The sequence below is a fragment of the Taeniopygia guttata genome, chromosome 23 (genome assembly GCF_048771995.1).
Source record: "Taeniopygia guttata chromosome 23, bTaeGut7.mat, whole genome shotgun sequence".
Taxonomy (NCBI): Eukaryota; Metazoa; Chordata; class Aves; order Passeriformes; family Estrildidae; genus Taeniopygia; species Taeniopygia guttata.
Window position 1 is genome coordinate 6,564,123 of NC_133048.1, and position 25,772 is coordinate 6,589,894.

Below are 25,772 nucleotides of genomic sequence, written 5' to 3' on the forward strand. Positions count from 1 at the left end.
ATTGAAATGTCCAGCCATGCTGGAGGCAGCTGGGGAGGCCCCTTCCTGCCTGGAGGTGGAGGTGCTGCCAGGACCTGGATATGTCCAGGATGCCAAACCAACCAGGTGGGAAAAGGCTGTTTTGTCCTCTGACTCTGCTGTCCTTGCAGTGCTGTCACATGGGAGACTTTTACATCCACTTACAAGTGACCTCAAGGCTCCTTATAAACTAAAGAAGTCAGTGAGAAAAGTTCTTTTTCTTTCTCTCTCTCCCCGCAGTGCTGTCACAGAGGCTCTGGTGGGAACACCTCTGAGCCCTCTGAGGGACCCCCAAAAGCAAATCATACCCCAGAAAAGGCAGAAAACTCATCATCAGCACTTTGGAATAGAGTTTTTTTTCCAAACCTGACTTTTCCTTCATCTTGAATCTGAATTAATATGAGTTCACACCCCAAAGAATATGTTGTTTTCCTTTTTTGTTAAAAAAATTATGTGAACTATCAATCAGCTTGACTAAATCTTCTATTTAGGATCATGGCAGCCTTAGGGCTGGGTCACCTGAGCCAGAAAAGACCCTGCCCTGAGCACCTGGCCTTGTTTTAGTACCCAGCAGTGTCTGTCTGTGCTGGGTCACTGGAATGGGGACAGCCTTGGGATGATCTGTGAGGATCCAGGAGGAATCTGTGTCGCTGAACGGAGCAGCTCCTCCCTTGGATATCTATCCTTTCTCTGTGACAGGTCTGTTGGGAAGGCAGGAGGCTCTGCTTCTCTTTCCCCCTTCCAATCTAGTCAGTTTTAATTGGAAGACTAAATGAGACCTTTCCTTCAAGATAATTATGCAAAACATTGAATTAAATTACTATCGGGAATGTTTGTCTCACCACTTGTGTCAGGCATCTGTTGTTTTAAAGAATCATCTGACAAACACTTCCCTGCAGCTCTCCGTGCTGGGAGAGTATCTATCCCGGATAGGACAGCTGGTGGCCACTGGCTAACAAAACAGAGAAAAGGGACTTTCCTCCGCAAAATCACAGAACCATGGAATGGTTTGGGTGGGAAGAGACCTTAAAGCTCATCCCATTCCACCCCTGCCATGGGCAGGGATACCTTCCACTGTCCCAGGCTGCTGGAAGCCCCGTCCAGCCTGGCCTCGGGCACTGCCAGGGATCCAGGGGTGTGTCTGATAACGACGATCCCGGAGGAATTGTCCAATCTAAATGCTCCCATGATCCAGTGACAGCGTGGGCCGAGATGCTCCTGTGCCCATCACCGCTGCCCGTCGCGCAGAGAGCTCGGCTGCGCAGACACGGCCACACTTAATGCCGCCAGAGATTCTGGGGACAAACCAGCGGGAACCGGGCCCCACCGCGGCCCCGCGGCCGGGCCGCCTTAAGGCCGGGCGGGGCGGGGCCAGCCCTGAGCGTCACGGCCAGCAGCGCCGGGCCGAGCCGAGCAGCGCCGGGCCGAGCCGAGCGGAGCCGAGCAGCGCCGGGCCGAGCCGAGCAGCGCCGGGCTCAGCGAGGAGCGCCGGGCCGAGCCGAGCGGAGCCGAGCAGCGCCGGGCCGAGCCGAGCGGAGCCGAGCGGAGCCGAATGCAGCGGGCGGCAGCGCGGGCGCTGCGCGGGGCGCGGAGCCCCCAAGTGCTGATCCCGCCGGGGCTCTCCGGCCCGGGGCTCTCCGGCCCGGGGCTCTCCGGCCCGGGGCTCTCCGGCCCGGGGCTCTCCGGCCCGGGGCTCTCCGGCCCGGGGCTCTCCGGCCCGGCTCGGACCCCCCCGGTGCGGGCGCGATCTGCCACGGCGGGGACCCCTCCGCTCGGGCTGCTCTATGAGCGGCACGGGGAGGCCGCAGCCGTCGTGCAGTAAGGGGGGACACGGGGGTGCATTGCAGGGGGTTGCAGGAATGGGGTGGGTGTGAATGTGGGGGGCATTGCAGGGACGGGGTGCAGGTGTAGGGCCAAGGCTGGGAGCGTAGGGAACAGTTGGGCAGAGATCTGGAGTGAGGCTGGGACAGGGGTGCGGAGAGGAGTGAGGATGCAGGTGAGGCTGCTTTGGGGTGCTGCAGGGCTGCTTTGAGGCTGCAGTGTACGGGGGTCAGGACTTGCCCACCCCAGGTGTAGAGAGTGGGGATGGGGTGCAGCTCCCTGTGGGACCCCCGAACACACAGGGGGACAGGAGGACCCTGGGATACCCCAATGTTTTCCTGGTGCCATGGTCTCACAGGTGGATGCTGGGGGGGATGCCTCCAAATCCCCCACCATTCTTCGTCAATTTGCCTTAAACCTGGTGTTTTTCTGAAAATGCCCATTCTTGCTTAATTTGGGGTATGACAGGGAGGTCCAAACCCCAGTATTGCTGTGCCCCAACTTCACCCTAGGTTGCATCTCATTGATGGGTCTTCCCTTTGAGATCCCCATTTAGAGACCACAGCAGCATCACAAGTGTTTTCTGGCACAACTGCTGATGGTCATCATCAAAAATACTGGAAAGTAGAAAGTTGTAGTTTAGTGGAATTTAGGCCTTTTTTATTCAAGGGAGGAGGCTTTGAGCTCTTGCTGCCCCTCTTGAATCAGCTCGATTCATGCTGATACATTATCCAGGTGCGTCCAGACACCAACCCCCTGTTTTCTTGGGTGAAGGACTGTTGCTTTTCCAAATGATCATTTAGTTGTCAATGGTGCTTGTCACCACCGCTACTTCCTGAGATTTTCTGTTATCACCCCATTTCTTGTGCAAGACTGGTCTTGCTTTGTGACTTCTCCTTTTTCATAGATTTCATTTCCAGAAATACCCCAGCTTCCCATAACGCTCTAGCAGGGCAGGATGAGCCATAAAATCCCCAGCCAAAACCACAGCTTTTTTATGCAAAAAATTATGCTGAATTTGTTAAGTTTAGTGAGCATCACTGGGCTTGGTGGCACAGGATTGTTTTGGGCAGTTGGCTTTTAGCAGCCTCCTCCAAAAATCTGTTCTTCTGTCTAACAGAAATCTGGTTTTTTTGATGGGATGGGGCATACGGTGCTGTTAATTTAGGTGGAGTGTGTAGGTAATACAGACACCTTCCAGCTTCAGCTTCAGCACAGAAGACACCAGCAAATTGGTGTTAATGCCTTTTTCTTTTGTCTCTCCCTGTTCAGACTGAAGGATCTGGAAGTGCCCAAGCTTGGGGACTGCGATGTCCACGTCAAGATGTTGGCAGCCCCCATCAATCCTGCCGACATCAACATGATCCAGGGTAATGTATGGATTAATACTTTGCACGTCCGTTCTTGTAGGATGCTCCTAGTTGGAAGGGACCCACGAGCACCTTCAAACCCAACTCCTGTCTCGGAGGCTTCAGCGATAGCTCCTGCTGCAGGAATGTTGGGGTATGAGAGGGTCTCCAGCTCACCTCCAAGCTTCCCTACAGGGACCTACCCTGTCCTTTCACCGCTGCCGGCCGTGGGAGGGAACGAAGGTGTTGGGGAGGTGCTGGAGGTTGGGCACCGTGTGACAGCTCTGAAACCTGGGGACTGGGTCATCCCTGCAAACGCCGGACTTGGTGAGTTCATCCTCAGCACTGCTGGGTCCTTGCTCACCCCCCCTGCAAAGCATCTTCCCAGGGGATTCTGGGGGTGCTGGAGCCCATGGGGGGTGCCCAGGCTTGCCCAGAGAGCAAACCCATGGTCGGCTCCTGTGTGAGCTGCTGTGGGGATTTTGGGGATTTCCAGAGCAAAAGCACAGCTCTCCAAAGCACCATCTTTGCAGGGTGTGGGTAGAGCCATGAGCCCCTGCACTTACAGCAATTACACCTGATGAGATGAGATTCAAAACGGGGAGCAAAACTCCATTAGGGAATGCTGGGCAAGAGAAGCAGGAGTTGGAACCCATTTAGTGCTATGTGAGACCAGTCATGATGAGACAGTTGAGATAATTGATGGGGTTATTTCTTACCTGTTTATGTCTTGGTTTATTTTCACCACCTGTTTTTCTTATTCATTAATTTTAATTTTATTTTTATTGTATTTTTTAAAAGCAAACTGAGTCCCCTGGGGACCCCCATCCTTCTCAAGAGCCTTCCTGTGTCTGTGGAGGATGAGCAACATCACTGGCTGGGGCTGGGCAGCAGGAGCTGAGTTTGCTTTTAAAAAATACATTAAAACACCTGGAATAAGAGCAGTGGCAATGCCATTGCTTATGCCAAACTTAAATTTAGCAATAATCTTCTTTTCTGTAGCACAGACCCTTTATGGGATGTCTGTGCTATTATAAAGCTCTACAGCAATCTGTGTTTCTCTGGAAACAACCATATTTTGTCCCATCAGCTTAGAGCTTCCCCAGAGACTTGGGATGAAACATTTCACAGGGGCAAGGTCATGGTGGCCTCTTACTGTAGTTTTGTCTTTAATAATGCTCTGCTGGGAAAGTGTGGGAATTTAGTTCCCAACAAATGTCTCCCATGCTCCTCCAAAATGCCAATATTTGCTGGTTGTGGTTTAGTGTCGCAGCTTGTTCTTTGCCTATTTCCTCTTAAAAGATTTTTTGCTAAATGAGAGAAGGATAACTATAGAGTTAAGAGCCAAATGGGGTATTTTTAAGCATAAAAACACTGTAAATAGATGATAGAGAGTTAAATTGGATATAAGTGTAGAGGGAGTAAAGCTGACTAAATTGGCTTGGAATATATGGGCTCATCCATAGGATGGAGAGTATTTCCATTATCTCTGCACACATACCCAGGGAGCCCCAGTCCCATTATCCCTCTGGAAAATTATTAGGCTTTGCTGGGTGATAAATCTCGGCAGGCAGCGAGGAATCCATTCCTTGCCTCTTGGAGCATTTTGACTCTACCCATATGGGAACACATTCCATAATTCTCTCTCCAGGGTGTAGCTGGTTCCCAGCACGAAATGCTGCCAGCGCCAAGGCTGCAGTGTGAGTTGATGGTTTTCCTTTGCTTTCCCCCCTGCTGTGGCTGTGCCCATGGTGCTGCTGTGCCCAGGAACGTGGCGGACACGGGGAGTGTTCCCTGAGGAGATGCTGCTGAAGGTGCCCAGTGACATCCCGGTGCTCTGTGCTGCCACTCTGAGCGTCAACCCCTGCACGGCGTTCCGTCTGCTGGCTGACTTTGAGAGCCTGGTGCCCGGTATGACCCTGCCACGATGGAGCAATTCCACATGGATTCCTGGCTGCCTCTGCAGTGGGAATCTGGGTTTATTCGCATCCAGGTGACTCTGTCATCCAGAACGCCGCCAACAGCGGTGTGGGCCAGGCCGTCATCCAGATCGCCAGGGCCTCCGGCATCAAGACCATCAATGTGGTGAGGGACAGGTGGGTTCTCTCGGGAGGAGCAAGTTTGGGAGCTGGATCTGCTCATCCTGCCCATCCAACCCAGGATTTTCTCCTGTTTTCTCTTCCAAATGTTCTCCAGCCTCTTCCTGTTGTCCCCATGCAACACTGGAGCAGAAGGAAGGAGAAGGGCAAACTCTGCTTCCTGGCTCATTTAGTCCTCTTTTTTTATCCCCTTTTTCCCTCCCCAGACCTGATCTCCCGAAACTGGTGGAGAGGCTGATGGCCCTAGGTGCTGACCACATCATCACAGAGGAGATGCTGAGAAAGCCAGAGATAAAAGATATATTTAAGGTACCTCAATGCTGATCCCACTGGAGAGATGGTCCAGGTCTGTTGCTGCTGTTTGGCACTGGGGAGAAATGCAGGGATGGTGGGAAGGACAAATTTCTCTCAAGATCAAGATTTAGCCTTGGTAGTGGAGGGATTTTGCTGCTGCCACAAGGGAAGGATCACAGATCTTTGTTCCAATCAGATTGAGCTTGAAGCAGCCTGGTCTAGCTGAAGGTCTCTTCCTGCACATGGCAGGGGATTGGAATGAGTCCCTTCCAACCCCAGCTGTTCCTTGATTCTACTGCTCTCAGCAGCCCTCAAGTAAATATTGAGGTTAATGTAGATGTTTTATCAAGAACCATGGTCCCTGGTTCTTCATCCCCTAAAGAAGCCATAAAATTTGGGAACCTTTGTCGTAAACCCTTGCAGAGCATCCCGAGGCCCCGACTCGCCCTGAACTGCGTCGGGGGCAAAAGCACCACGGAGATGCTGCGTCATCTGCAGTAAGTTTGGCTGGGTAGTGGCTTGAGCACAAGCTTGGGGACAGAAACTGGCAATAGAGGGTCCTGCTCTGGAGTCCATTGAACCTTTGGAGAGGGAAGATGAATGGAAAAGTGATTTTGCATAACAGCAGTGATTTGAAGTCTCAAGCTGCTGGGGGTAGTTGGGGGTCCCCCAGGTCCTGGCCGGGTGTAACTGGTGTGCTGAGCTGCAAATTCAGCTAATGGTGCATGGAAACAAGAGGAGAGCCTAAAAAGTGGGATCTTGGGGGTAACTGGGGAGCTCTGGATGCAAGGACAGCCCCAAGAGGGTTGGGGACAGCAGAGGAGGAGGTGGCAACTCAGAGCTGCACTTTTGGGACTACCTAACCCGATACCCCTTTCCTACTCCAGGCCCAAGGGAACCATGGTCACCTACGGGGGCATGGCAAAGCAGCCTGTGATGGTGCCTGTGGTGAGTACTGAGGATGTCCCTCCTAAGTCCTCTGTGCTCCACTGTGTGTCCCATCCCCTTGGTAATGTGGGCACCTGGCCCTCCCCAGCTGCAGACGGAGACCCTCCAGCCTTTTTTATTTGCCTGATGGGGTCCATCACAGGACAATCTGCGTCCCACTGCTGGGCTCTTGCCTTTTTATATGGAGCATTTGGGCTGCCCAAAAATTCCAGTGGGGAAATGATCCCACAGGTGCTGAGCATCAAACCTGCCCTGACTCCACACCTCAGAGTTGCCTCTCCGCATCCCTGGCTCACAAATGGGAACTCTAACAAGGGGCCTTACTGCCACTTTCCACCACTGTCACGCTGGGAGGGGACACACGCGTGTCACTGCCTGTGTGAGGGGACATGGGAGTCACTGCATGCACAAGGGACATCGGTCTCATTTGCACAAGGGGACATAGGCGTGTCACTGGGTACCAGGAGGACACAGAGCTGTCACACATTCCACAGAGTGCCTTCATCTTCCGGGACATGCGGCTCCGCGGGTTCTGGATGACCCAGTGGCGGAAGGACCACGCGCAGGGTGAGCCAGGGGGGCTGAGGGACCTGAGCCAGTGGGATGGAGGAACCTGAGCCAGGGGGGCTGAGGAACCTGAGCTGAGGGTCTGTCCCCCTGCCGGGCATGGGAACAGCGACAAACCCCACCCAGCACCATCCTCACTCCCACTCGTGGAGCCATCTCTGCTTGTCCCAGTGATACCTTGAGAGGCTGCCTAGAACAGAGGCTAGACATTATCAAAGGAATAAAGCAGGGATTTATTGAAAGGCCTTCAAAGGATACTCCTTGGGCAGTACAAGAGCTCGGCCGAGGCTACACCCAAGATGGATGGTGGGTCACAAGTTTTCACACTTCTGTAAGTTTTGGTTCATTTCCATATTGGGGTTAATTGTCCGATTACTGTCCCATCCTCCCAGTTTGGTCTCCTCAATTCACTGTTGTTTACACTTTTTGGGCCTGAAGCTGCTGGTTCTCAGGCTGGAAAAGGATTGTTTTGTCTGACTAAACTGTGGAGGGAACTTGCTAACACTTTATATGAAGTTCAGAGTTATATACTAATGTAGTACAGAATCTGGGAAATATGAAAGCTAAAACGGAAGGCATCACCAGGGTGCTGAGGCACTGGTGCTGGCCTCAGGCAGGGACTATGCTGGGGGCTCTTCCCTCATCCCATATGCCTGAGCTTGGGCACGTCACACCCAGGGACCCCGTATGGCCTCATGCAGGTGTTCCCAGGGGTGGTGGATGGCCCTGCATGGCACAGTGAGAGCTCCCTCCTTCCCGTGCAGACCAGGAGAGCGTGGCTGTGATGATGGATGCCCTGTGCCAGCTCATCCGCAGGGGCCAGCTCACGGCTCCTGCCTGCACCGAGGTCCCGCTTCAGGACTACAGGGCAGCGCTGGAGGCCTCCATGAAGCCCTTCGTGTCCTCCAAGCAGATCCTCCTCCTCTGACCTGGAGCCCTGTCCTGTTTCACATGCTTGTCCACAGACTTGAGAGGAGAAAAGATCCTCGAGATCCATTGAATTTCTTTTTTTCCTTTGTTTTTCACATTTTGGATGCCCACTGAAAGCTTTAAAAGCCTCTGCAGCTTTGTGTGGAAGTGCTGCAGGAGGGAGGCTGCATCTCACTGTGGCTGGAGGGAGTTTGGGATCCCGAATGATGGCTCACTCAGCTCGGGGTGTGAAAAGAACAGCAGTTCCCCCTCACATGTGCTTTTGGGGCTGGCAGGGCTGTAGTTATCCCAGCTGGAATGTGGGATGGGCAGGGAAGCCCAAGTCCTCTCCTTGCAGCCCTGCTGCCTCCAGGCCGGCTCCGAGTAGGAAGTAGCACAGACTGCCCCAAATGATGAGGGGGTGCTGTGGTTGGAGTGCCCCTGGGTGCTGCTGCAGCTCCTGGAGGAGCCCTGGGTCACCCCTGCTGGGTTTTGCCAAGGGCACTCCAAGGGCCAGAGCCTCTGGCCATCAAGGGCTGGAGTCAGACCCTCAGTGTCCCCGAAGGCCCTCCTGCCTGGCTGTGGGACAGTGGCTGTGACGCTGCAGAGCAATGTGAAAAGATTTATCGTTGAGAACAACCAACAACGTGTTCTTGCTTCCTCCTGTGCCGCTCCTTACGACCGCACAAGCTCCCTATGGTTCCTGCTGTTCCCCTCCAGCTCTGCCAAGGCCTGGCAGCGTTGGCTGTGCAGGTGCAGGCGGAGCAGTGGCCACGGGCCGAGTGTGACCGGCCGCTTGCCCTGGCCCCAGCATGGCCATCCCAAACCACGGAGGAGAGGGTGGGGGCAGCACAGCCCCGGGCCCCTGCAGAGCCCCGGATTTGGCTGCCCAGAGCAGAGAGTGGGCAGTGCAAGTGTGAGGGGCCCGTGTGGGGTAGGAGGGGTGGCGGGGGGCAGAGCACCGCCAGGAGCTGCCTCGGGGTGCCAGCGGGGCCATGTCTGCTGGGCCGTTTGTGTGGGGAGGGCCCTGTGGAGCTGCTGCTCCTGGGTGTCCAGGTGTCCTCATCCTCCTCCTCCGCTCTGCTGCTGGCTGAGCATCCCACCTTTTCTTTGGGAGCTTTGCCAGGATCTCAGTGCCCGGGGAAGGGCACAGCCAGGAGGTTTGTGCTTTCCCCAGCACCCTGCAGACCCCTCCGGACAGAGGGCATGTCATCCCTCCTGAAACAGCAGCTGCAAAAGGCAAAGGAAAGAAGTTGTGTGCTGCAAGGAGGAGGAAGAAATCAAGAGAGAGCCAGGAGCTGGCACAAGAAAGGACAAATGGGTATTAAAAGGACTCTGGCATTCACACCTCAGGCTTTGGCTGAGTAAAGTGTTAGGGCAGAGCTTTGCTAAATCACATCCACCCTCATGTTTTGAGCATTTGGGAGCAGAAAAGTGTAGGGTTTTCAAAAGCCAGAAAACTGCTGAAGAAACACAAAGCCCACTAGTTTTCAGGGCCCTTAGTGTGTCCAGAGTAACTGACACAAAGACAAAACAAAGCTGTTTGTTCCTGTCCAGTCCCCAGCCTTGTTAAGGGTCATTTTAGCTGAACTTGAAGCTCCCTGTGAGTGTCCCAAGGAATCTCTGAGTTGAGAGGAGCTGATGTACCTTTCCCAGTGCAGACCCAGCTGCTGCTACTGCTCTGAGCTCCTCTGTGGAGGTCAGCAGGGGAGAATCCCTTTCCATTCCGCGGAATCCATGGAACACAAGCTGGAGAAGGAAGCTTCTGATGGACTCAGTTTTAAAGATCTTCTGTGGCCCCCTCCTGTCCAGCACTTCCTTCTTGAGGAACTTTTCTCCAATCACAATGCAGTTGCCATTGTTGCCCCACCAGATTGACTCGACTCTGGCTGCTCAGGATCTCCCAGAGCTTCTTGAGGAAAGAGTCAGTCAAAGGTTTGGTGTTAGCAGAGATCTCTAAGGAGAAAAATTTCATGTTGTGGTCCCAGGATTCATCAGGCCAGCCTTCAAGGGTTTTTGTCTGCAGGGGGTCCCAGAGTGCAGCATCCCAAGATGGTCCCATATCATCTCCAGGATGGTCAGGAGAAGCTGAAGCCACCCACCAAGCTGGATCCTCCAGGACAAAAGCAGAGGATGTCTCCTGTGAAGATAGCTCCATTTAGACTTATTTTTCCACAGCTTGGCTGCGTCCAACCAGCTTCTTAGTCCTGACAGTCAGCAGGATAGAATCCTCTGGCTCCAGCTGCCTGAGACGTTCTCCAACCTGTGTTCCATCACAGTGATATCACAGTGTGACACCTGTCTCCTCGCAGCAGGAGGAGAGAGATGCAAAAATAACCCTAAACCTCTGATTTCCCAGAGAGCTGTTTAAGCCCAGAGCTGATTCCAGCTGTATTTCCATGTGGAATGTCCTGCCAGGGCAGTGCTGTGTCCCAGTGCCCCTGGGAGCAGTGTCCAGGGAGGGATAGGGAAAAAGACAGCATTGGGCATCCAAATGCCCCAGACCTCAGGTTTTTCACTTGGTATCTTTTTCACCATGCAGAAGTGCCTCTGTGGAATTCCTCTGCAATCACCCAGGTGTATGGTGTCCACAGGGCTGCTTCTGCTGTAGTGTCCCTGTTCCTTGGTGATGTTCTCAGATCCCAGCAGGCTCTCCATGCTGCTCCATGGGATGAACTATAGCAGAAATGTTCCCCAAACACATCTTGCAATGGAAATAACCTCCCTTGTGTTGGGTTCCTTGAGCTTCCTTTGCCTCAGAACCTTCAGGACCCAGCCCAGGGACTTCACTGGGGTTCTCCCTCCTTGTGCCCAGTTCCCAACATGCTCCAAGTGGGAGGACCATGGCATTGTGTGGAATTGTGCATGGATAGAGGAATTGTGAGGGACCAGTTTTGTCAGCTGAAGGCTCTTCCAGGATTCATCCTGGAGTCCTGGATGAGTTGGTGGGGTTTATGGCAGGGCCCCTCTGGATCTACCAAAGGCCTGGGGGGCGTGGGGAGGTCGGTCCTCACTGGGAGCTGGCACTGTCATTCCCTTGAACATAGAGGGTGTGGGGGACAGCCCAGGAAGGTGTACCTTCATTTGGGGGATTTTCTGAGTCCCATGGGGTGAGGAGAAGAGCAGGGCAGGAATGTTGCTCAGGATTGGAGGGAGCACTGTACAACTGCATGTGCGCTTGGAAGAGCATCTCTCTGAAATGACATCCCACTGCCATGCTGGCAATTAAATGGATGTGTCAAAGCCATTTCATTCCCTCTAAAACCCTGACACTGAGACCTCCCTTAGCAGAGAGCAGGTGTGCCCCTGGACTCTGTGCCAGTGTCTCCCTTCTGCTCCTCCATCCCTAATAAATCCGCCAATATTTTGCATTTTCCTTCCCCCTGAGAGCATTGGAGGCAGAGCCCCATCCTGTGCCTTGGCGCTTCCAGATCGATGGATAAAGTGGGGAAAAAAAGCAGAAAAAGCATAGAGATCGTTACGAGCACTATTAAGCATGGCATAAACCAGAAAAATTAATGCAGAGCTTTTATCCCCCATTGTTTATTGGGCTCAGCAATAAAACCCAACATGCATTAGAGAACTTTCACAAAATGTTCCAACCTCTCACTCCTACACCAGGGCACAAAGGAATAAATAAATAAATTTCATTCTCCTTGTCAAATGAGCAAGATCATGGTTGGAAATCCAGCTGCTGGTGTTGCGCCTACACAATATTAATTGTTTTGGAAGTGACTGTGTTTTTTTTTAGAGGGGGGTGGCTGCTAATTCTGGAAAGTTCCAAGAGCCTGTGCTGGGATTTGGTGTGATTTGGGCATCTGACATCTCAACTGAAATGATAAAAATAATTCCCCCAAACTGACATTTAGAGTTCAGCAAGAGGGATGTTGTTGCTCACCAGAGGGAATGAGGAAAAGCCAAGTCTGGCCACAGTTGGCGAATGCCATGGGGGGATGCCTGGGCACGCCCAGTGTAGGGAGGGGGACCCCCATCGCTGCCTGCCTTTGGGGTCCCATCAGGATCCAGCATTTTGGGAATGGAGCAATCCTCAGGCCCCTGCCGATGAGAGGATCCAATAAGCACCTCGGCACCCTCACTAGTGCCCTGCACGTGGGCAGGGTGGAATTGAAACCAAAGATTTTCCAGAGATCACTTGAACTAACAAAATGAATGTATCAAAAATGAATGTATCAAAAATGAATATATCATGTTTGTAGAATCATGTGTTGAATTTTAAGAAACCTCTGCACAAAAAGGCATAGGAAAGAAAAACAAAGATCTTTAAAGCTTCTTGCAAAAAGACAAATCCCGGAAAGGACCAGGAATGCCAAGACTTCAGACAAGGAAGTCCTCTGTCTCCAACATGTCAAGGATGATGAACTTATCCAGATAGGAGAGCAAAGGACCAAAAGCGCAAGCGCAGAGGAGAAGAGTTCAAAAGTTCAATGCGGAGGAAGATGATGGTTATAGTTCAAAGACCACCAGGGACCTTCATAAAAGCCTCCACAAAAAAACTACGCATGCCCAGAAGGGCGTGGACCTATTTAGCATGAGAAGCGAAGACAGGCGGGGCCAGGGGTTGAATATGCATAGAAAAGTTGTGTAATGTATTGCATATGGAACACCTTTGTGAATAAAGTTGGGGGGCAAACTTCAGCTCGGGGCACAAGATTTCGGAGAGTTATCTCACTTGTGCCGGGCGCCGACAATACATACCCACTTCATAACTACCTCGAGTTGTGGAGTCTATTTATTTATTCCGCATATCGCTTCAGGATAGATCCATCTTCTCCATGGGGACCGGGACCGCCATGGGAAGTCAGACCGCGCTACACCCCGTGTGTGGGGAGCGGGGACCCCGCAAGGCCCTGTCCCACACTGCCCCGCACACAGACACTGGGACGGGGGCACAGAGCCATCCTCCCCGCGGCGCGCGGCCCCTTTAAGAGCCAGCCCGCCGGGGGCGGGGCCCGCTGTGACGTCACGGCGCAGCTGCCCGCGCGCCGCCGTGAGGCCGGGCGGGCCCCGGGCCCTGAGGCCCCGCGGGCGCAGCCGGCCCCGCGATGCCGCGGGTCTACATCGGCCGCCTCAGCTACCAGGCCCGGGAGCGCGACGTGGAGCGCTTCTTCAAGGGCTACGGCAAGATTCTCGAGGTGGATCTCAAGAACGGGTGAGCGCGGGCTCGGCCGGGCTGCCGCGAGGGGAGGGCCCGGGCGCCTCAGGCCCTTGGAGGGGCCGCGGGGGAAGAGGCCGCCGGGGGCTCTGGGCAGTGGGTGCGGCGAGAGGGGCAGGAAGCTTGGGCTCCCCCTGGGTGGGGAGACGCGAAGCCTGCTCCTTCATTGAGGCGGCATGTGGCGTCCTCTCTTTTGGGGAGTGGGCAGGATGCTTGAACTTCCTTCGGAGCGGGGACCGGGCGGCTGCGTCCGCCCTTTCTGCGGGCGGAGGATGGCTGCGCTCTTATTGGGAATGGGCAGTCTGCTTGGTTCCTTTCTTTGGGGGCGACGGAACGTCTTTGTTTTTCCTTTTGTTTGTGGGGGAGAGGGTAAGACGTCTGGGCCCCTCCTGGAGGGGGAAGAGGATGCGATGGTTCCCCCTTTTATTGGGGGTGGAGGACGCCTGGGTTCCTCATTGTGGGGGGGGGATAGGTTGCCTGGGATCTCCTTGGGAGGGGGTAGCAAGATGCCTGGGCTCTCCCCTCTCCCAGTAGGATGCTCGGGTTCCCTTTTGGGGTGGGGAGCAGGATGCCTGGGTTCCCCTTCTTGTCAAGGGGGGACACGAAGGGTGTCCCCTTGGGTCCCCTTGTCTCCCTTGGGTGGGGATGAGGGAGGCTGGACGGTTGGTTTCCTTTTTTTTTAGAGTGGATGCAGGACACCTGGGCTCCTCCTCTGGGGAGGGCTCGGATGGGTGGGCTTCTCCTTTTTGGAAGGCAGGACACCTAGGTTTCTGTGACATCTTGGGGGTAGGACAGCTGAGTCTCACTTTAGTTCCTAAGAGCCAGCTCATCTGTGTCCCGCCCTGCGTTCTGCCCTGAGGGCCCCCCAGGCCCCCCTGCACCCCAGAGCAAGCGCTCAAGAGTGAGCCAGACTGCACCCCAGGATAACAGGTCCCCAGAAAGAACCCCATTGTTTTGGTGTGGGGGGCAGAGTTGCTCCCAGAAGACCCAGGCTGCCTAGGGGTGTGTTCTGCCACCCCCAAACCCACCATACCTCTGTGTTCTTACCTGTGCTGTTCCAGCAACTGAGCTGTCACTGCAGCTCCAGGGCTTGGATCCTGCTCCACAAGGGCTTAGCCAAGACATTCAAGTGTGGATTTTTAAAGTAAAAGCAAATAGCCTTTTTTGGTGGGTTTTTCCCCAACACCCAAAGCTTCATGAGTGCCTTTGCTTTTTCCAAGAAACCCAGCTTGAAGCCTTCCTTAGAAAGGCTGAATGGGATATGGATTTATCAGTATATAGCCAAGAGAGTCAGGTATTAATTACACCTCAGAAGTGGAGAAGAGGAATTTCTTGTACAAGTCCTTACTCCTTGAGCATTAAAGTGAAAGAGGCTAATTAAGTTTTAATGCTGCTTGTGCTGGCAGGTGGACCTTCAACAGGTTTATAAGATGAATAAAATCCATTATTAAAGCAAACAAGTGTCAGTGTGTTAACCCACACATTCTCAAGTGTTTTTGAAGATTAGCTGAAGTATCTGAGGCTGCTGTTTTCTAGTCCTGCTGTGTATCCTTGGAAATGTGTGTGTGTGTGTCAGTTTTCCTGTTGCTGTATAAGCCCCAAATTCAGTATTTCTGTTTCATACCTGTTGGAGGCGAGAGGGGAGGAGGCCAACTAAACTTTCTTAACAGATGTGGAGCTGTTGAGTTATGTGGCTGATGTGGTAAAGGGACTTGTCTTCCTGCTTTTAAGTCAATTTAATTGTTTTTTCTAGTTTTATATTCTGAAGTCTTTTGACAGGTTTGAAGTTAAATTCTTTGTCAAAAATGGAACTTGAGCCATCAGGTTTTGTGTCTGTGCTTGGGAAGCCCTGGGCTGAACTGTGCTCTCCTGAGCCTTCCTCCCTGGCTTTTTTCTGGTATTGCTTCAGAAACAATTCAAACTTCCTGCATGATGTTTGACTGGAGAGATTCTTGCAGTTGTTTCTGAAAATCTGGAGGTTCTCCTTGGTGGATCCTCCACTGGGTGTTTCAGCAGCTGAACTGGAATGCTGGAGCGAGACAGTGGAATGCAAAGTGATAACACTTTGCTCCAAAAGCTTAGCTGGGGCTCACTACTTGTAATTTGAGCTTGAAATTCAATGGCTTAAAGCAATTATTACCTGAGGGAGGGATGGGGAAATGAAAATGTGGGTCATGTAGGATTCTCAATTTCAAATTGCAGTTTTTAGTTGTGTGCTCTTAGTTTTCACACTCTTTCCTGCTTAGAGCTGCACTGACAATTACATCTCTGTGCGTGTAGTGAATGTATGAAGTGACCAGAAAATTGAACTTTTCAGCCTGCTTTTTATCTTCTGTGAACACACTAAAAACTCTTATGATGCCTCTCAGGAAAAAAACCAAAATAGTTCTACTCCTGTATTTACCTGCTTGCATTACTCTGGGCAGCTCTGAAGAATTCAAGGCTTCATCCTAACACAACACCTGCAGGACAGAGGGACGTACTTCTGCAGTGGATTGAGGAACACAGGTCAAAGCTTCAAACTTCCATCCTTCCGTTTACCTCCATTCTAAATCAGTGTTTGCTTTCCAAAGAGAAGTGGTTTGGTGGGAGGGGACCTTGGAGCCCATCCACCCCCTGCCATGGGCAGGGACCCCTTCCACTGTCCCAGGTTGCTCCAAGCCCCATCCAGGCTGGCCTTGGACACTTCCAGCGATGACGAAGGCCATCTCTAAGACTCCCTGATCTTGGAGGGCTTTTCCAATCTGAACAGTTCTGTCATTCTGTGTTTATTGGGTGTGTGGGATAGTGCTCACTTTTAGCGGGGGGTTTTACCTTCTACTTTTAACAAGATAGATAACACCCTTGATTTCATCAAAGCGTATGCCATAATAGTAATCTCTTGCTAACATAAATGGATTCAGCTATTATACGCTCACATGTTTTATCATTTTGTTGATGAAGAATGATGTTAGGTTAAATTCAGCGAATCAGCAGATGTGTTTTCATGCCTTCCTATTTCTCTCCCTGTTTTTGGAAGGGTTTTCATTTTTTTAGGTTTTTTCCAAGGCTCAAAGCCTTGAACCCTCAGGTGTGCTCAGGAGGCTCATCTGCAGGACAGCATGCGCAGGGCTCTGCAGGAACCCATGAATTGCTTTTGAGCACAGATGCCTCAGGTTCAGTTCCTTCCCAGTGATCCCTTTTCCCTCCCTGTCCCTAGGTACGGCTTTGTGGAGTTTGATGATCTGCGAGACGCCGACGATGCTGTTTATGAGCTGAATGGGAAAGATCTGTGTGGGGAGAGAGTGATCGTGGAGCATGCCCGGGGCCCACGCCGGGACAGCAGTTACGGTTCTGGACGCAGTAAGCACTTGTGCATTTGTATCCGTGGCTTATTTTAAATAAAACATTGTTTTACTCTTTTATAAAAGTAATATAAAAGGAAAGCAATACAATGTGACTAGTGTTCTGTAACTGTAAATGTAATTGTTGATCTGAATATTTATTAATTTGTTTGTTGTATTAAACTCTTTTAATTGATGCATTAATAAACAGTTTCTTGTACCATTTTTATTATTATCATTTCGTTTAACTATTTGAATGGTTTATTTGCAATGTGATGTTTAACATAGATTTAACAAAGACCTCAATGTTTTAATTGAAAGAGTCCTTTGAGGCTAAGATGACTGCCCGTTCCATTTGCTGACCTTGGGGTACCTTTCCATGAGTGGCTCTTTGACCTTTGTGGCCCTTGGCTGTCCAAAAAATAAGAAGCCATGTGACGACCTCAAGCTTTTCCCATTAGGCCTGGGTGGTGAGGATCCCAAGGGTTAGAGACAGATGGGATTAACGTGAAATAGGTGCCTGAAAAGCTTTATTCATGTCAGATATTCAGAAAGCTTTTAAGCAGTGTAAGTAACATTAGTCAACTGGTTTTATTCAATTTCTTCTTTCAAACCATTTAAAAAATAATATTAAATTTAACTGCATGTTAATTCTAGCATAATTATAGTTCTGTGCCTTGTTTAATTACAAGCTTGTAGTAAAACTGTTTTAATGCTTTGGGTCTTTGTAAGGTGTTACATAAAGGGGGTTGGATTTAGCCTTGAGGGTGGGTCTGTGATATCTTTGGGAGCACCTGGGGCAGAGCAGTTCTGTCGGGGCGGAGAGCGAGGCTCCATTTCCCTGGCTGAAGCTCTGCTGTCTGCTTGTCACCTCCCAAAGGTGGATATGGTTATAGAAGAAGCGGAAGAGATAAGTATGGTCCCCCGACCCGTACAGAATACAGATTGATTGTGGAAAATTTGTCAAGCCGCTGCAGTTGGCAGGATCTGAAGGTATGGGGCCCCTTTCCTTACCCTCTCTCTGTTACAGAGCACAAAGGGTAAAAGCCATCTTTAGCAAGGCAAAGTGGTGTGCAGCTCTGCTTTGCTCCAACTCCTGAGCAACTCCATGGGGAGCAGATTTTGGAAGTAACACACACCTTAATACAGGAGTATGTTTGCATATATGAAACCATTCAAGAGAGATTGGGAGTTGCACCTGCAGAACTGTTCGCACTGGACAGTGGGAGAATAATTTTATTATTAGCACCAGCTAACATCACGTACAGATATGTTTTATCTTCTCTTAAGCCCTGTCAAAACAGACTCAAATCACGCCAGGGGTAGGATTCACTGGAGATGAAAGAGTTTTCCCTGGTCAGTTTGGATTTAACTCATCAACTTGTAAGGTGCTACAGCTGTTTGAAACAACAGCAATTGTTCCTGCAAAGTTTCTGTTAGGAATTTCCACATCATCTAAAGCTATTTTAAGGAGAGTTTCAGGGAAAAGGTGCTTCCAGAATAAGTAATCATGAAAAATCTCTGCCAAAAATTTATTTTTGAAGTCCAAAGGAGTGGCAGGTGATTCTCAGTAGTGGAGGTGCTGAGTGATGCTGTGGAGCCCACGGTAACTCTGAGTACTCTGGAGGTGACGTGTTGGCTCGTGATTATCCACATCGTGGATTCAGGGAGCAGGATTTCAATAGTGAATGCAAAAAGATAGTGCTTCCTTATCAAACTGAGCAGCAATTGTTAATCCCACTTGTTCTTACTGGAACACTTTCTCTTATGGTTCTCTTTTAAGGGTGTGTAAAATGTGTTCTAAACAAACTTTGACGTAGTAGAAACTGCTCTGTAAATGAATTTTACACTAGTTCAGGTACGTATGGAGATGCTTCCAGTGTCTTTGTTGTTAATGCTTCACACTATCAGTAGCTTGTCTTTGCTTCTGGTATTAAAATCCTAAGTAGAGCATGGCATGATTAATCCTCCAGTGGATGCATTACTGCTTTTTTGGGATTAGCTTTCATTTCAGTGTACTTAAAATGGGAGTAGCTGGGTTGAAAACAAACCAAACAAAGCCCTGTTTCCACTGCAGCCAGTTTCCACAGGGGCTGAAAGATGCCCTGGCCTGGCAGCTTGGTCAAAGCAGAGCAGAACAGACCCCTGATAAAGAGAGGGATTTAGGAATTGAAATGGAGAAGCCAGGAGGCATGAAGTGGGAAAAGGAATTGAGCTTGGAGTTCTGTGGGGTTTTTTTCCAGCAGAACAAGCTATGTTGACAAGGTGGAGGATGAAAGGAGGTCTGCTTCTCCATGGGCTTCTCACGTCTTCATATTCAACCTTTGTGACCTTTCTTAATTATTTTTGAAAACATGATTTGTAGAGCAAGCATTTTACTTCTTTAATCACTTCTGTAATTTGAAACTTAAGAGCCCAGAGCATATTTGATCTAAGGCTTGAAGTTGGAGACCTTGCGTTATAATTTGGCTCAAAACTATCAACCTGGTTCTAATCACACCGCCTGTATGAAGTCATAGTGTGTTATTTGGCACTAAGGATGCTGTTTGGGTCAAATGCTTGCTGACATGCCTGTGAATAGAAAATGCTCAGGGAACATCATGTCAGAAGTGAGCAGGGTCAGCTGGAAGCCTGGCTCTGGATTCAAGGCGATGGTGCTTCTGTCCTCTTCCCGTAGGATTATATGCGTCAGGCAGGGGAAGTGACATATGCAGATGCACACAAAGGAAGGAAAAATGAAGGTGTGATTGAGTTCAAATCCTATTCTGACATGAAAAGAGCCCTTGAAAAGCTGGATGGGACAGAAGTAAATGGCAGAAAGATTAGATTAATGGAAGACAGACCTGGATCGAGACGGCGCCGCTCTTACTCCAGAAGTCGAAGCCATTCAAGGTATGTCTGTAACGTATCTCAGGCTGCAGTTAATGAACATAAAGTGGATTGAGACTTTTGGGTTCCAAAACACTGTGGAAATGTCTGGAGTTCTCAACAGGTCTAGTTTTTTGAGCATGTATTAGTATCCAGGGCAAATGAGGGCTGTTTCTAAGGCGTCTCCCTTGGTGGATGGATGGACCTGCTCCTTGAACACCTGTCACTCTTCTTCCCTGATAACTCAGCCCTTGTTCCTTGTGGGAGCAGCTGCGTGGCCAGTAGAGCCATGCTCATGGAATGAAACAGAAGGTGCTTCTAACACTTCAGCTCTGAAGACTGTTCTGCTCCAAGCACCAGGACTAACAGTTCTTTCTCAGCTTGGAAACCTCCACCTGTTCCCTGTTTCTCAGAGATTTGTTGCTTTCCTTGGCTGACCAAGAGCTGCATCAGCAGCACCAAGCGTTCTCCCCTTTCCATTCTGGGGTAGAAGTCATTGCAAGAAAATTCGGGCAAATCTTTACTATTCCTAGAAGAACTTCCTTATGAAATCAAAATCTGAAATCAAAGCTTTATGCCAGTGTCTCACCGTATTCAAACTGTGATTTGATTAGGAAAGCAATTATCCTTTAAATAAAGTGGCATCTTTTCTTCCAGATTAGCACCCTGCTCTCAGCCAGACCTGGCAGCAGGGTTGAGAGGTGGGGAGAGGGCACTCTAAGTTTGTAACTGTGTTGTGTAACTCTGAACATTTGGCTGCTGAAGGGTGCTGTAGGCCCTATGGGGTTCTGCCCACAAGGGTCACAAACTCCCCATGGACATGTGCTAATGTGCAGGTGATTCCCTGTGTTGCAGGTCTCGCTCTCGAAGCAGGCACTCCCATAAGAGCAGGAGCCGCAGTGCCAGTAGCAGCCGCTCCAAGAGCAGATCCAGATCCAGGTATGTCTTTGTCTTGGGACAGCTGGGGGCTCCCACTTCAGTGAGAAGCATCATGTTAAATTTGCAGCAGGAACACTTTGTTTTTCTTTCCCTCCCATTCTCTGCTCAAACCCTTGCCACACTAAAGCAGAGCTGTCTGTTGCTTTTGCACTTCCAGGTCTGTGTCCCGTTCCAGAAGCAAGAGCCGTAGTCGAAGCAAGAGCCATAGCAGAGGCCAGAAAGAGAAAAGCAGGACTCCAAGTAAAGAGGATAAAAGTAGGAGCCGCAGCAGGAGTGCAGAAAAATCCCGAAACAAAAGCAAAGATAAATCCGAGGGCATTCTCCATAACAATGATGAGAAAGCCAAGAGCAGGAGCCACAGCAAGGAAAAGAGCAGGAGCAGGAGTGGGAGTAAGGAGAGGGGCGAGGCGAGGGAGAGCGTGAGGAGCAGAAGCAAGGAGAAAAGTAGAAGCAAAGACAGGGAGAAGAGCATTAGCAAAGGGAGAAGCAGGAGCAAAAGCAGGGATGAGAGTAGGAGCAGGAGCCACAGCAAGGATAAAAGGAAAAGTAGGAAAAGGAGCAGGGATGACAGTAGAAGTAGAAGCCGGAGCCACAGCAAGAGTGAGAAAAGCAAGAGGCGCAGCAAGCGAGATAGCAAAGGCAGCATCAAGAAGAGAAGGAAGGACAGCCACGAGCGGTCCAGGTCAGGCTCCAAAGAAAAGGAGCAGCTCAAATCCGAGTCAGTCAAGAAAGAGGTGAAAGGCAAGGGGGAGGATGCAGTGTCCCGCTCCAGGTCTAGGTCGATTTCCAAGTTCAAACCAAATATCAAATCAGATTCTCGTTCCAGGTCTAAATCTGTTTCAAAGCCAAGGTCCCGGTCCAAGTCCAGGTCTAGGTCTGCCTCTCAGTCACACTCCCAGTCACGGTCAAGGTCCCGCTCCAGATCCTAACTTTGCTGCAACCCCACTTGGAATGGTTGGAAAAGTCTTTTGTACATGTTTAGTAGCTGTAACCAAGTGATTGAAGTAGAAACCCTGTCGATGCTGTGTATTTTTAAGAACCTGATGGTCTGTCTGTCATTAACTGGAGCGCTCTCTCCCTGCAGTGCTCTCTGGTGTGAGGCTGCTCCACTCATTTTCTATCCAATAGAAAGGTTCTCTTTACATGCAGCTCTTCCTCAAGCCCCCAAATTGCCCTGTTTACCAATGAGAGCCTTGCAGGGAATGAGCACTGCACCCTGCTGGGTTTATGGGATTGCAGTGATGACCGATAGGTATGGGTTCAACAGATCTTGCCCTCGATTGATGCCCTTTGATGTCTGCCATTTAGTGGAAGTGCTAAGTCTTAGTTTCATACTACTTTTGTTCCATATTTTTTGGACTTAAAAAGTTGTGAATAGCACAGTCAAAAGAAAAAAAAATAGAGGTATTTGCAGTAATCTGTAGGGAAAAGAACTATAGTTCCATATTCTGGTATTGTGACAATATCCTTGTTTTATATTAAATTTTTTTATTTTATTTTTCCCTGTCTTGCAAAGTACAGTGATCCCGGTTTCCATGAAATTTGAATAAAGACTATTTTTGCTTGATGACATTTGGTTATGTGGTGCTGTGTTGTGATTGTCAGCATTTTCTATTGATTGAGGCAATCCTGAATTTGTAGAGAGTTACTCACAGAGAAAAGATTCCTAATTCAGAAAGTCACTTCAAATTCAGTGTAGGCACAACACTTGAATACAGTCCAGATAAAGAACTTATTTCTCCAACATATTTTCCAGGAGTTTTTCCTCCTACTAAAACCCCTGTGCTTGGGAAGAATCTTGATAAAAGAAAAAGCTCAGGATGTGCTTCTGGGCTTGGAAGCACAGAGGGTGGTGGCGGCAGTTCTGTGGTATGTCCCCAGCATCCCTGGGGACCTGGGGAGATGGGAGGTGTTACAGCGCGGGGCGTGTGGGGCGGCTGTGGCAGGGGCACGACCGTCCCCTGCGAGCTCTGCGATTCCCAGTTATCGGCAGGGACACAGCAGGGACAGACAGCAGTGACACCGGTCTTGGGGTGGAACAGGATGGATTTATCCCTGGGCTCCCAGACAAGACTGGGGCGGGGTGAACAGAAGTTTTTATGGAGCAGCTCAGGAGTAGGGGTGTAGGAAAGTGACCCAACGAGGATATGGTAAGAGAGGAGTATAAGGTGGGGCAAATAGCTTATGAGCCTATCGGGGAAAATGGGGGGGGGAGGGGGGTGTGTGGAAATAATGCAAAGTAACTAGGGGGGTGTCGAGGGCAACAAGACAGACACAGAACTCTCTGGAGAAAGGGGCAGGGATAGGGACGCTTGACAACTTGGAAGGGAGGAGGTTAGGGAAGGGCTTGGGAAATTTAGCAGCTGGGGAGGAAAAGGGATTAGGGAGAACATGGATTCAAAGCAAAACACACCACAACAGGAGGACAGCTTCTAGCAGGAGTTTTGTAGGTGTGTAGGTGTTCCTGAATAATATCCCGAATTTAGACTTGGGCCATTTGCAAATTGCTGAGACTGAACTTCCCACAAGCTCTTCTGCACAATCGGCTTTGAATGAAGAAGTGACATCTCCAGCACCTGTTCTGCCTGCAAGCAAGATTCTGAAAAATAGAAGGCAAAATGTATTTTATTGGTCTGGAATAACAAGTTTCGTTACATCTTCCCCTAATACTGTCCTTTAGCCAATTCCAAACTGCTCTCAGCTGATGGCAGCGGCTCTTCAGTGAGAGTCACTTCATAGGTGCAGTAATTCCATATAATCTGATCATTTGGAACTTGTCCTGCCATATTAAAAAGATGAAGGGGTAATAGATCGTCAGAGTTGCTTGTCACACAAAATATCTCCCCACACTTTGAGAGGGGTCAGGGCTCAGCAAGTGGCTCAGACTTTATCAAATGGCATATTACTACAGCAGCATGAGAAATCTCTGTGGAAGTGATATCTTCAGAAGGAAATGCCTTTTCCACCTATATATATTTAGTACTTTAACATCTTATACTCTCAAATGACATTTTTAATCATTTTTTGCTGCTTAATTGTAATACAGAAGCAAACCAGCCAAGGCAAGATGTTTACTAATAAGGGATGATTAACTGAAAAATAATTTTAAGAAAATCTGCAAATTATACAGTCTATGTAAAGACTAAAAAGTGACTCCAGTTTCCTGCTGTCTGGCAACTCTGTTCCAAATGACCAAGCCAGGTTTTAATGAGCCCTTTGGGAGAAGCATCTATTTCTTAAATACCTGAGGACAGGCCTTTGGAGGGAGGTATGTAGGACTCTTAGATCTGAGGTGGAGGTTGTCGCTTTGTGCAGTAAGAAGAGGGAAAGCAAAAAATCCTTCATGTGTGAACACCTGGAGCAATGGCACTTCCTGGGTCTGAAGTGCAGGGTTTGGACACACCACGCATTGCTGCCCAGAGCAGGGACAGACCTTGGGATGGGCTCATCCTCCCCAGCCACCACGTGTGAGTTGGAGTGTTGGAGCAGGAATTCCCAGGAAATGGACATTCTGACACATCTGAACTGCTGATAATTAGTGGGAAGCATTGGGAGTGCCCCCAGAACAGCAATTCCATGGGCAGGGCCAGGCATGCACCTCAGCTGGGCACTGCTGCATCATTTAATGTTCATTTCTGTCTCACAAACGTCACTGAGTGAGTCTCGCCCATTCATTTTGCATTAAAGTATAGGGTTTGCATTAAAACCTCCAGCTCATGTGGCTCCCTGGTGTGGGAATTTGTCTTTTCCAGCCTGGAGTTGCTGCAAACTTGATCTCCTGAAACTGCAGAGATCTGCCTGGCAGCAGGCGTGAAACCAGGGCAATGGTAATAATATAAAATATTAGCAATAATAATTATATTGCATAGCCAGAGAGAAAGATTAGTGGAATGTCTATTGCAATAACTCCACAATATTCCCAGATAATATTTCTGTGAGAATAATTATAAACAAAGTGAGGACTCAGCTTTAAACTGAAAGTACCTACCAAAAAATGCACTGAAAAACAGCCCCAAATCTGATTTAGGGTTGGGTTAACTGTCTTATCAGGCACCTTGGAGGTGAGCTCTGAGGAGGAAAGGCAGGAATGCATGTGGTGGGCACTGGGCAGGTTCTGGCTAAAAGTCAGTAGAGTGAGATAAAAGGGCAAGAAGCCCCAAACTGGGGATGTCTCAACAAAACTTACAACAATTAAAATCAAATTAAGAGTGTAAATAAATATGGATGGTTTAATTATTAGTAACATTTTTGGGTCCGACAGCCGTGTAAACCTGGACCCACTGAATACTTCAACACTGGCTGCAGGCATCTTCAGGATTTGCATTTTAGCTGAAACTTGCTGGTGCAGATGAGGTAAGAAATGTATTTGTTTTCTGACTAAATTTAAAGATCCTAAAGGGTATTTTATGTGCCTCATTCAAGGGATGAATAATATTATGATGTGTATTTCAAATGAGCCATTTCAAATCTCATTTATTATTTTCCTGAAATCCCATTCCATTTAAGCTGTCACAGCTTGGGGTCTGCTTGTGCTCTTGGCGGAAACCCCCGATGCGTCATTAAAAAATCCTACCCCCACCTCCTTTATTGTTACAAAATTCAAATACAAAGGAAAATAACAATCCCAGATGAGACGACAAACAAGTTTAACAAATGCAAAGACGAGACAATATCGTCTGTTACTCCTGGGCGTGGGAGGCCGCCGTACACCGTGGTCACGATTTGTTGGATTCCGTCGGCAATGGCGATTTACAGCTCCCCGTCCCAAACCTGCCCTTCCCAAACCCCGTCTCAGCCATGGACGAACCTGCCCCAGCGCCCACGGCCGTGCCCGGGCTTCACCCGGCCGGCTCGGGGAGTGGGGCTGTGCCCCTCACACCCCTATGCCCCCTCCCCGTGCCCCCAGTGCCCCGCGTCTGCCCCGTCCCAGCGCCAGCTCTGCGCTAGTTCACGCCTATCCCCCCGCCAGCCCTATCCCAGCTCGTTCCCATCCCACGCTTCCATGTCCCAGTACCAGCCCATTCCAGAGCCGTCTCTCCCCCAGTGCATCTGCATCCCCGTGCCCCCTATCCCAGTACCACACATCCAGCTCCCCACAGCCAGCACCCACAGCCGGTACCACCCCGCTCCCGCTCCCCATCCCCAGCCAGCGCCGCCTCTCCCGGGCCGGGGCCGCGCATGCGCTCGGGGCCCCGCGGGGCTCGCAGCGCTGCCTGGGCTCCATCGGGAGGCCCCGGAGCGGCGGCCGGGCCGGGCCGGGCCGGGCCGGGCCGGCGGTGAGTGAGGCGGGCCGGGGTCGGGGCCGGGCGGGGGCGCCGCCGCCGCCATCTTGGGGGGTGGGGGGCCGGGAGTGCAAATGGCGCCGCCGGGCCGGGGCCCCGCGGGGGGGGGAAGTGCGTTTAAACCCCCAGAAGGGGCAGAAACACCGCAAACCCGTCCGTGGACGTCGGCAGAACGCCGGCTT

General features: G+C 50.4%; 3 protein-coding genes across 13 annotated transcripts in view; all 3 read left to right on the top strand.

The window, feature by feature from the left end:
- The first annotated feature begins 1,278 nt into the window (after positions 1-1,278).
- Positions 1,279-12,735, top strand: MECR (mitochondrial trans-2-enoyl-CoA reductase). Of its 3 annotated transcripts, none has more exons than XM_072917822.1 (10): positions 1,279-1,836; positions 3,112-3,209; positions 3,384-3,515; positions 4,956-5,099; positions 5,182-5,284; positions 5,494-5,596; positions 6,005-6,078; positions 6,469-6,529; positions 7,024-7,096; positions 7,340-7,603. In XM_072917822.1, the coding sequence occupies exons 1-10, from the start codon at positions 1,571-1,573 to the stop codon at positions 7,429-7,431; spliced, it is 1,146 nt and encodes a 381-aa protein (XP_072773923.1). In that variant the 5' UTR covers positions 1,279-1,570; the 3' UTR covers positions 7,432-7,603. The 3 variants fall into 3 exon arrangements, with proteins under 3 accessions (XP_072773923.1, XP_002189029.5, XP_030146423.3); XM_002188993.7 differs by lacking the exon at positions 7,340-7,603 and adding an exon at positions 7,861-12,735 and having other exon boundaries at positions 1,280-1,836; XM_030290563.4 differs by lacking the exon at positions 7,340-7,603 and adding an exon at positions 7,798-7,930 and having other exon boundaries at positions 1,282-1,836.
- SRSF4 (serine and arginine rich splicing factor 4) lies at positions 12,611-21,880 on the top strand. 2 transcript variants are annotated; one of them, XM_072917821.1, is made up of 7 exons: positions 12,611-13,175; positions 15,605-15,686; positions 16,378-16,520; positions 17,382-17,494; positions 19,179-19,393; positions 20,225-20,308; positions 20,466-21,880. In XM_072917821.1, exons 1-7 carry the CDS (start codon positions 12,611-12,613, stop codon positions 21,235-21,237), a joined length of 1,974 nt encoding a protein of 657 aa, XP_072773922.1. In that variant the 3' UTR covers positions 21,238-21,880. The 2 variants fall into 2 exon arrangements, with proteins under 2 accessions (XP_072773922.1, XP_030146419.1); XM_030290559.3 differs by lacking the exon at positions 15,605-15,686 and having other exon boundaries at positions 12,972-13,175.
- A 3,415-nt stretch (positions 21,881-25,295) lies between these two features.
- The window catches only part of LOC100220846 (lethal(3)malignant brain tumor-like protein 4), a 42,274-nt gene continuing 41,797 nt past the window's right edge, over positions 25,296-25,772 (top strand). For 6 of the 8 annotated variants that reach the window (XM_030290551.4, XM_072917869.1, XM_072917870.1 and 3 more), the window contains exon 1: positions 25,296-25,584. In XM_030290551.4, the coding sequence (XP_030146411.3) occupies positions 25,311-25,584 (274 nt within the window). In that variant the 5' untranslated portion in view covers positions 25,296-25,310. The remainder of the gene's footprint in view (positions 25,585-25,772) is intronic. The other 2 variants (XM_030290556.4, XM_072917872.1) reach the window with 1 other exon arrangement.

What these genes read in the sequence shown, in the direction of transcription:
- MECR (XM_002188993.7), top strand. Translation starts at nt 1,571, where the DNA reads ATGCAGCGGGCGGCAGCGCGGGCGCTGCGCGGGGCGCGGAGCCCCCAA. An exon ending in ATCAATGTGGTGAGGGACAG is followed by an intron (nt 5,285 to 5,493) that starts GTGGGTTCTCTC and finishes TTCCCTCCCCAG; the next exon opens with ACCTGATCTCCCGAAACTGG. An exon ending in AGCCTGTGATGGTGCCTGTG is followed by an intron (nt 6,530 to 7,023) that starts GTGAGTACTGAG and finishes CACATTCCACAG; the next exon opens with AGTGCCTTCATCTTCCGGGA.
- SRSF4 (XM_072917821.1), top strand. Translation starts at nt 12,611, where the DNA reads ATGTATTGCATATGGAACACCTTTGTGAATAAAGTTGGGGGGCAAACT. An exon ending in GAGGTGGATCTCAAGAACGG is followed by an intron (nt 13,176 to 15,604) that starts GTGAGCGCGGGC and finishes TACTCTGGGCAG; the next exon opens with CTCTGAAGAATTCAAGGCTT. An exon ending in AGAAGTCGAAGCCATTCAAG is followed by an intron (nt 19,394 to 20,224) that starts GTATGTCTGTAA and finishes CCTGTGTTGCAG; the next exon opens with GTCTCGCTCTCGAAGCAGGC.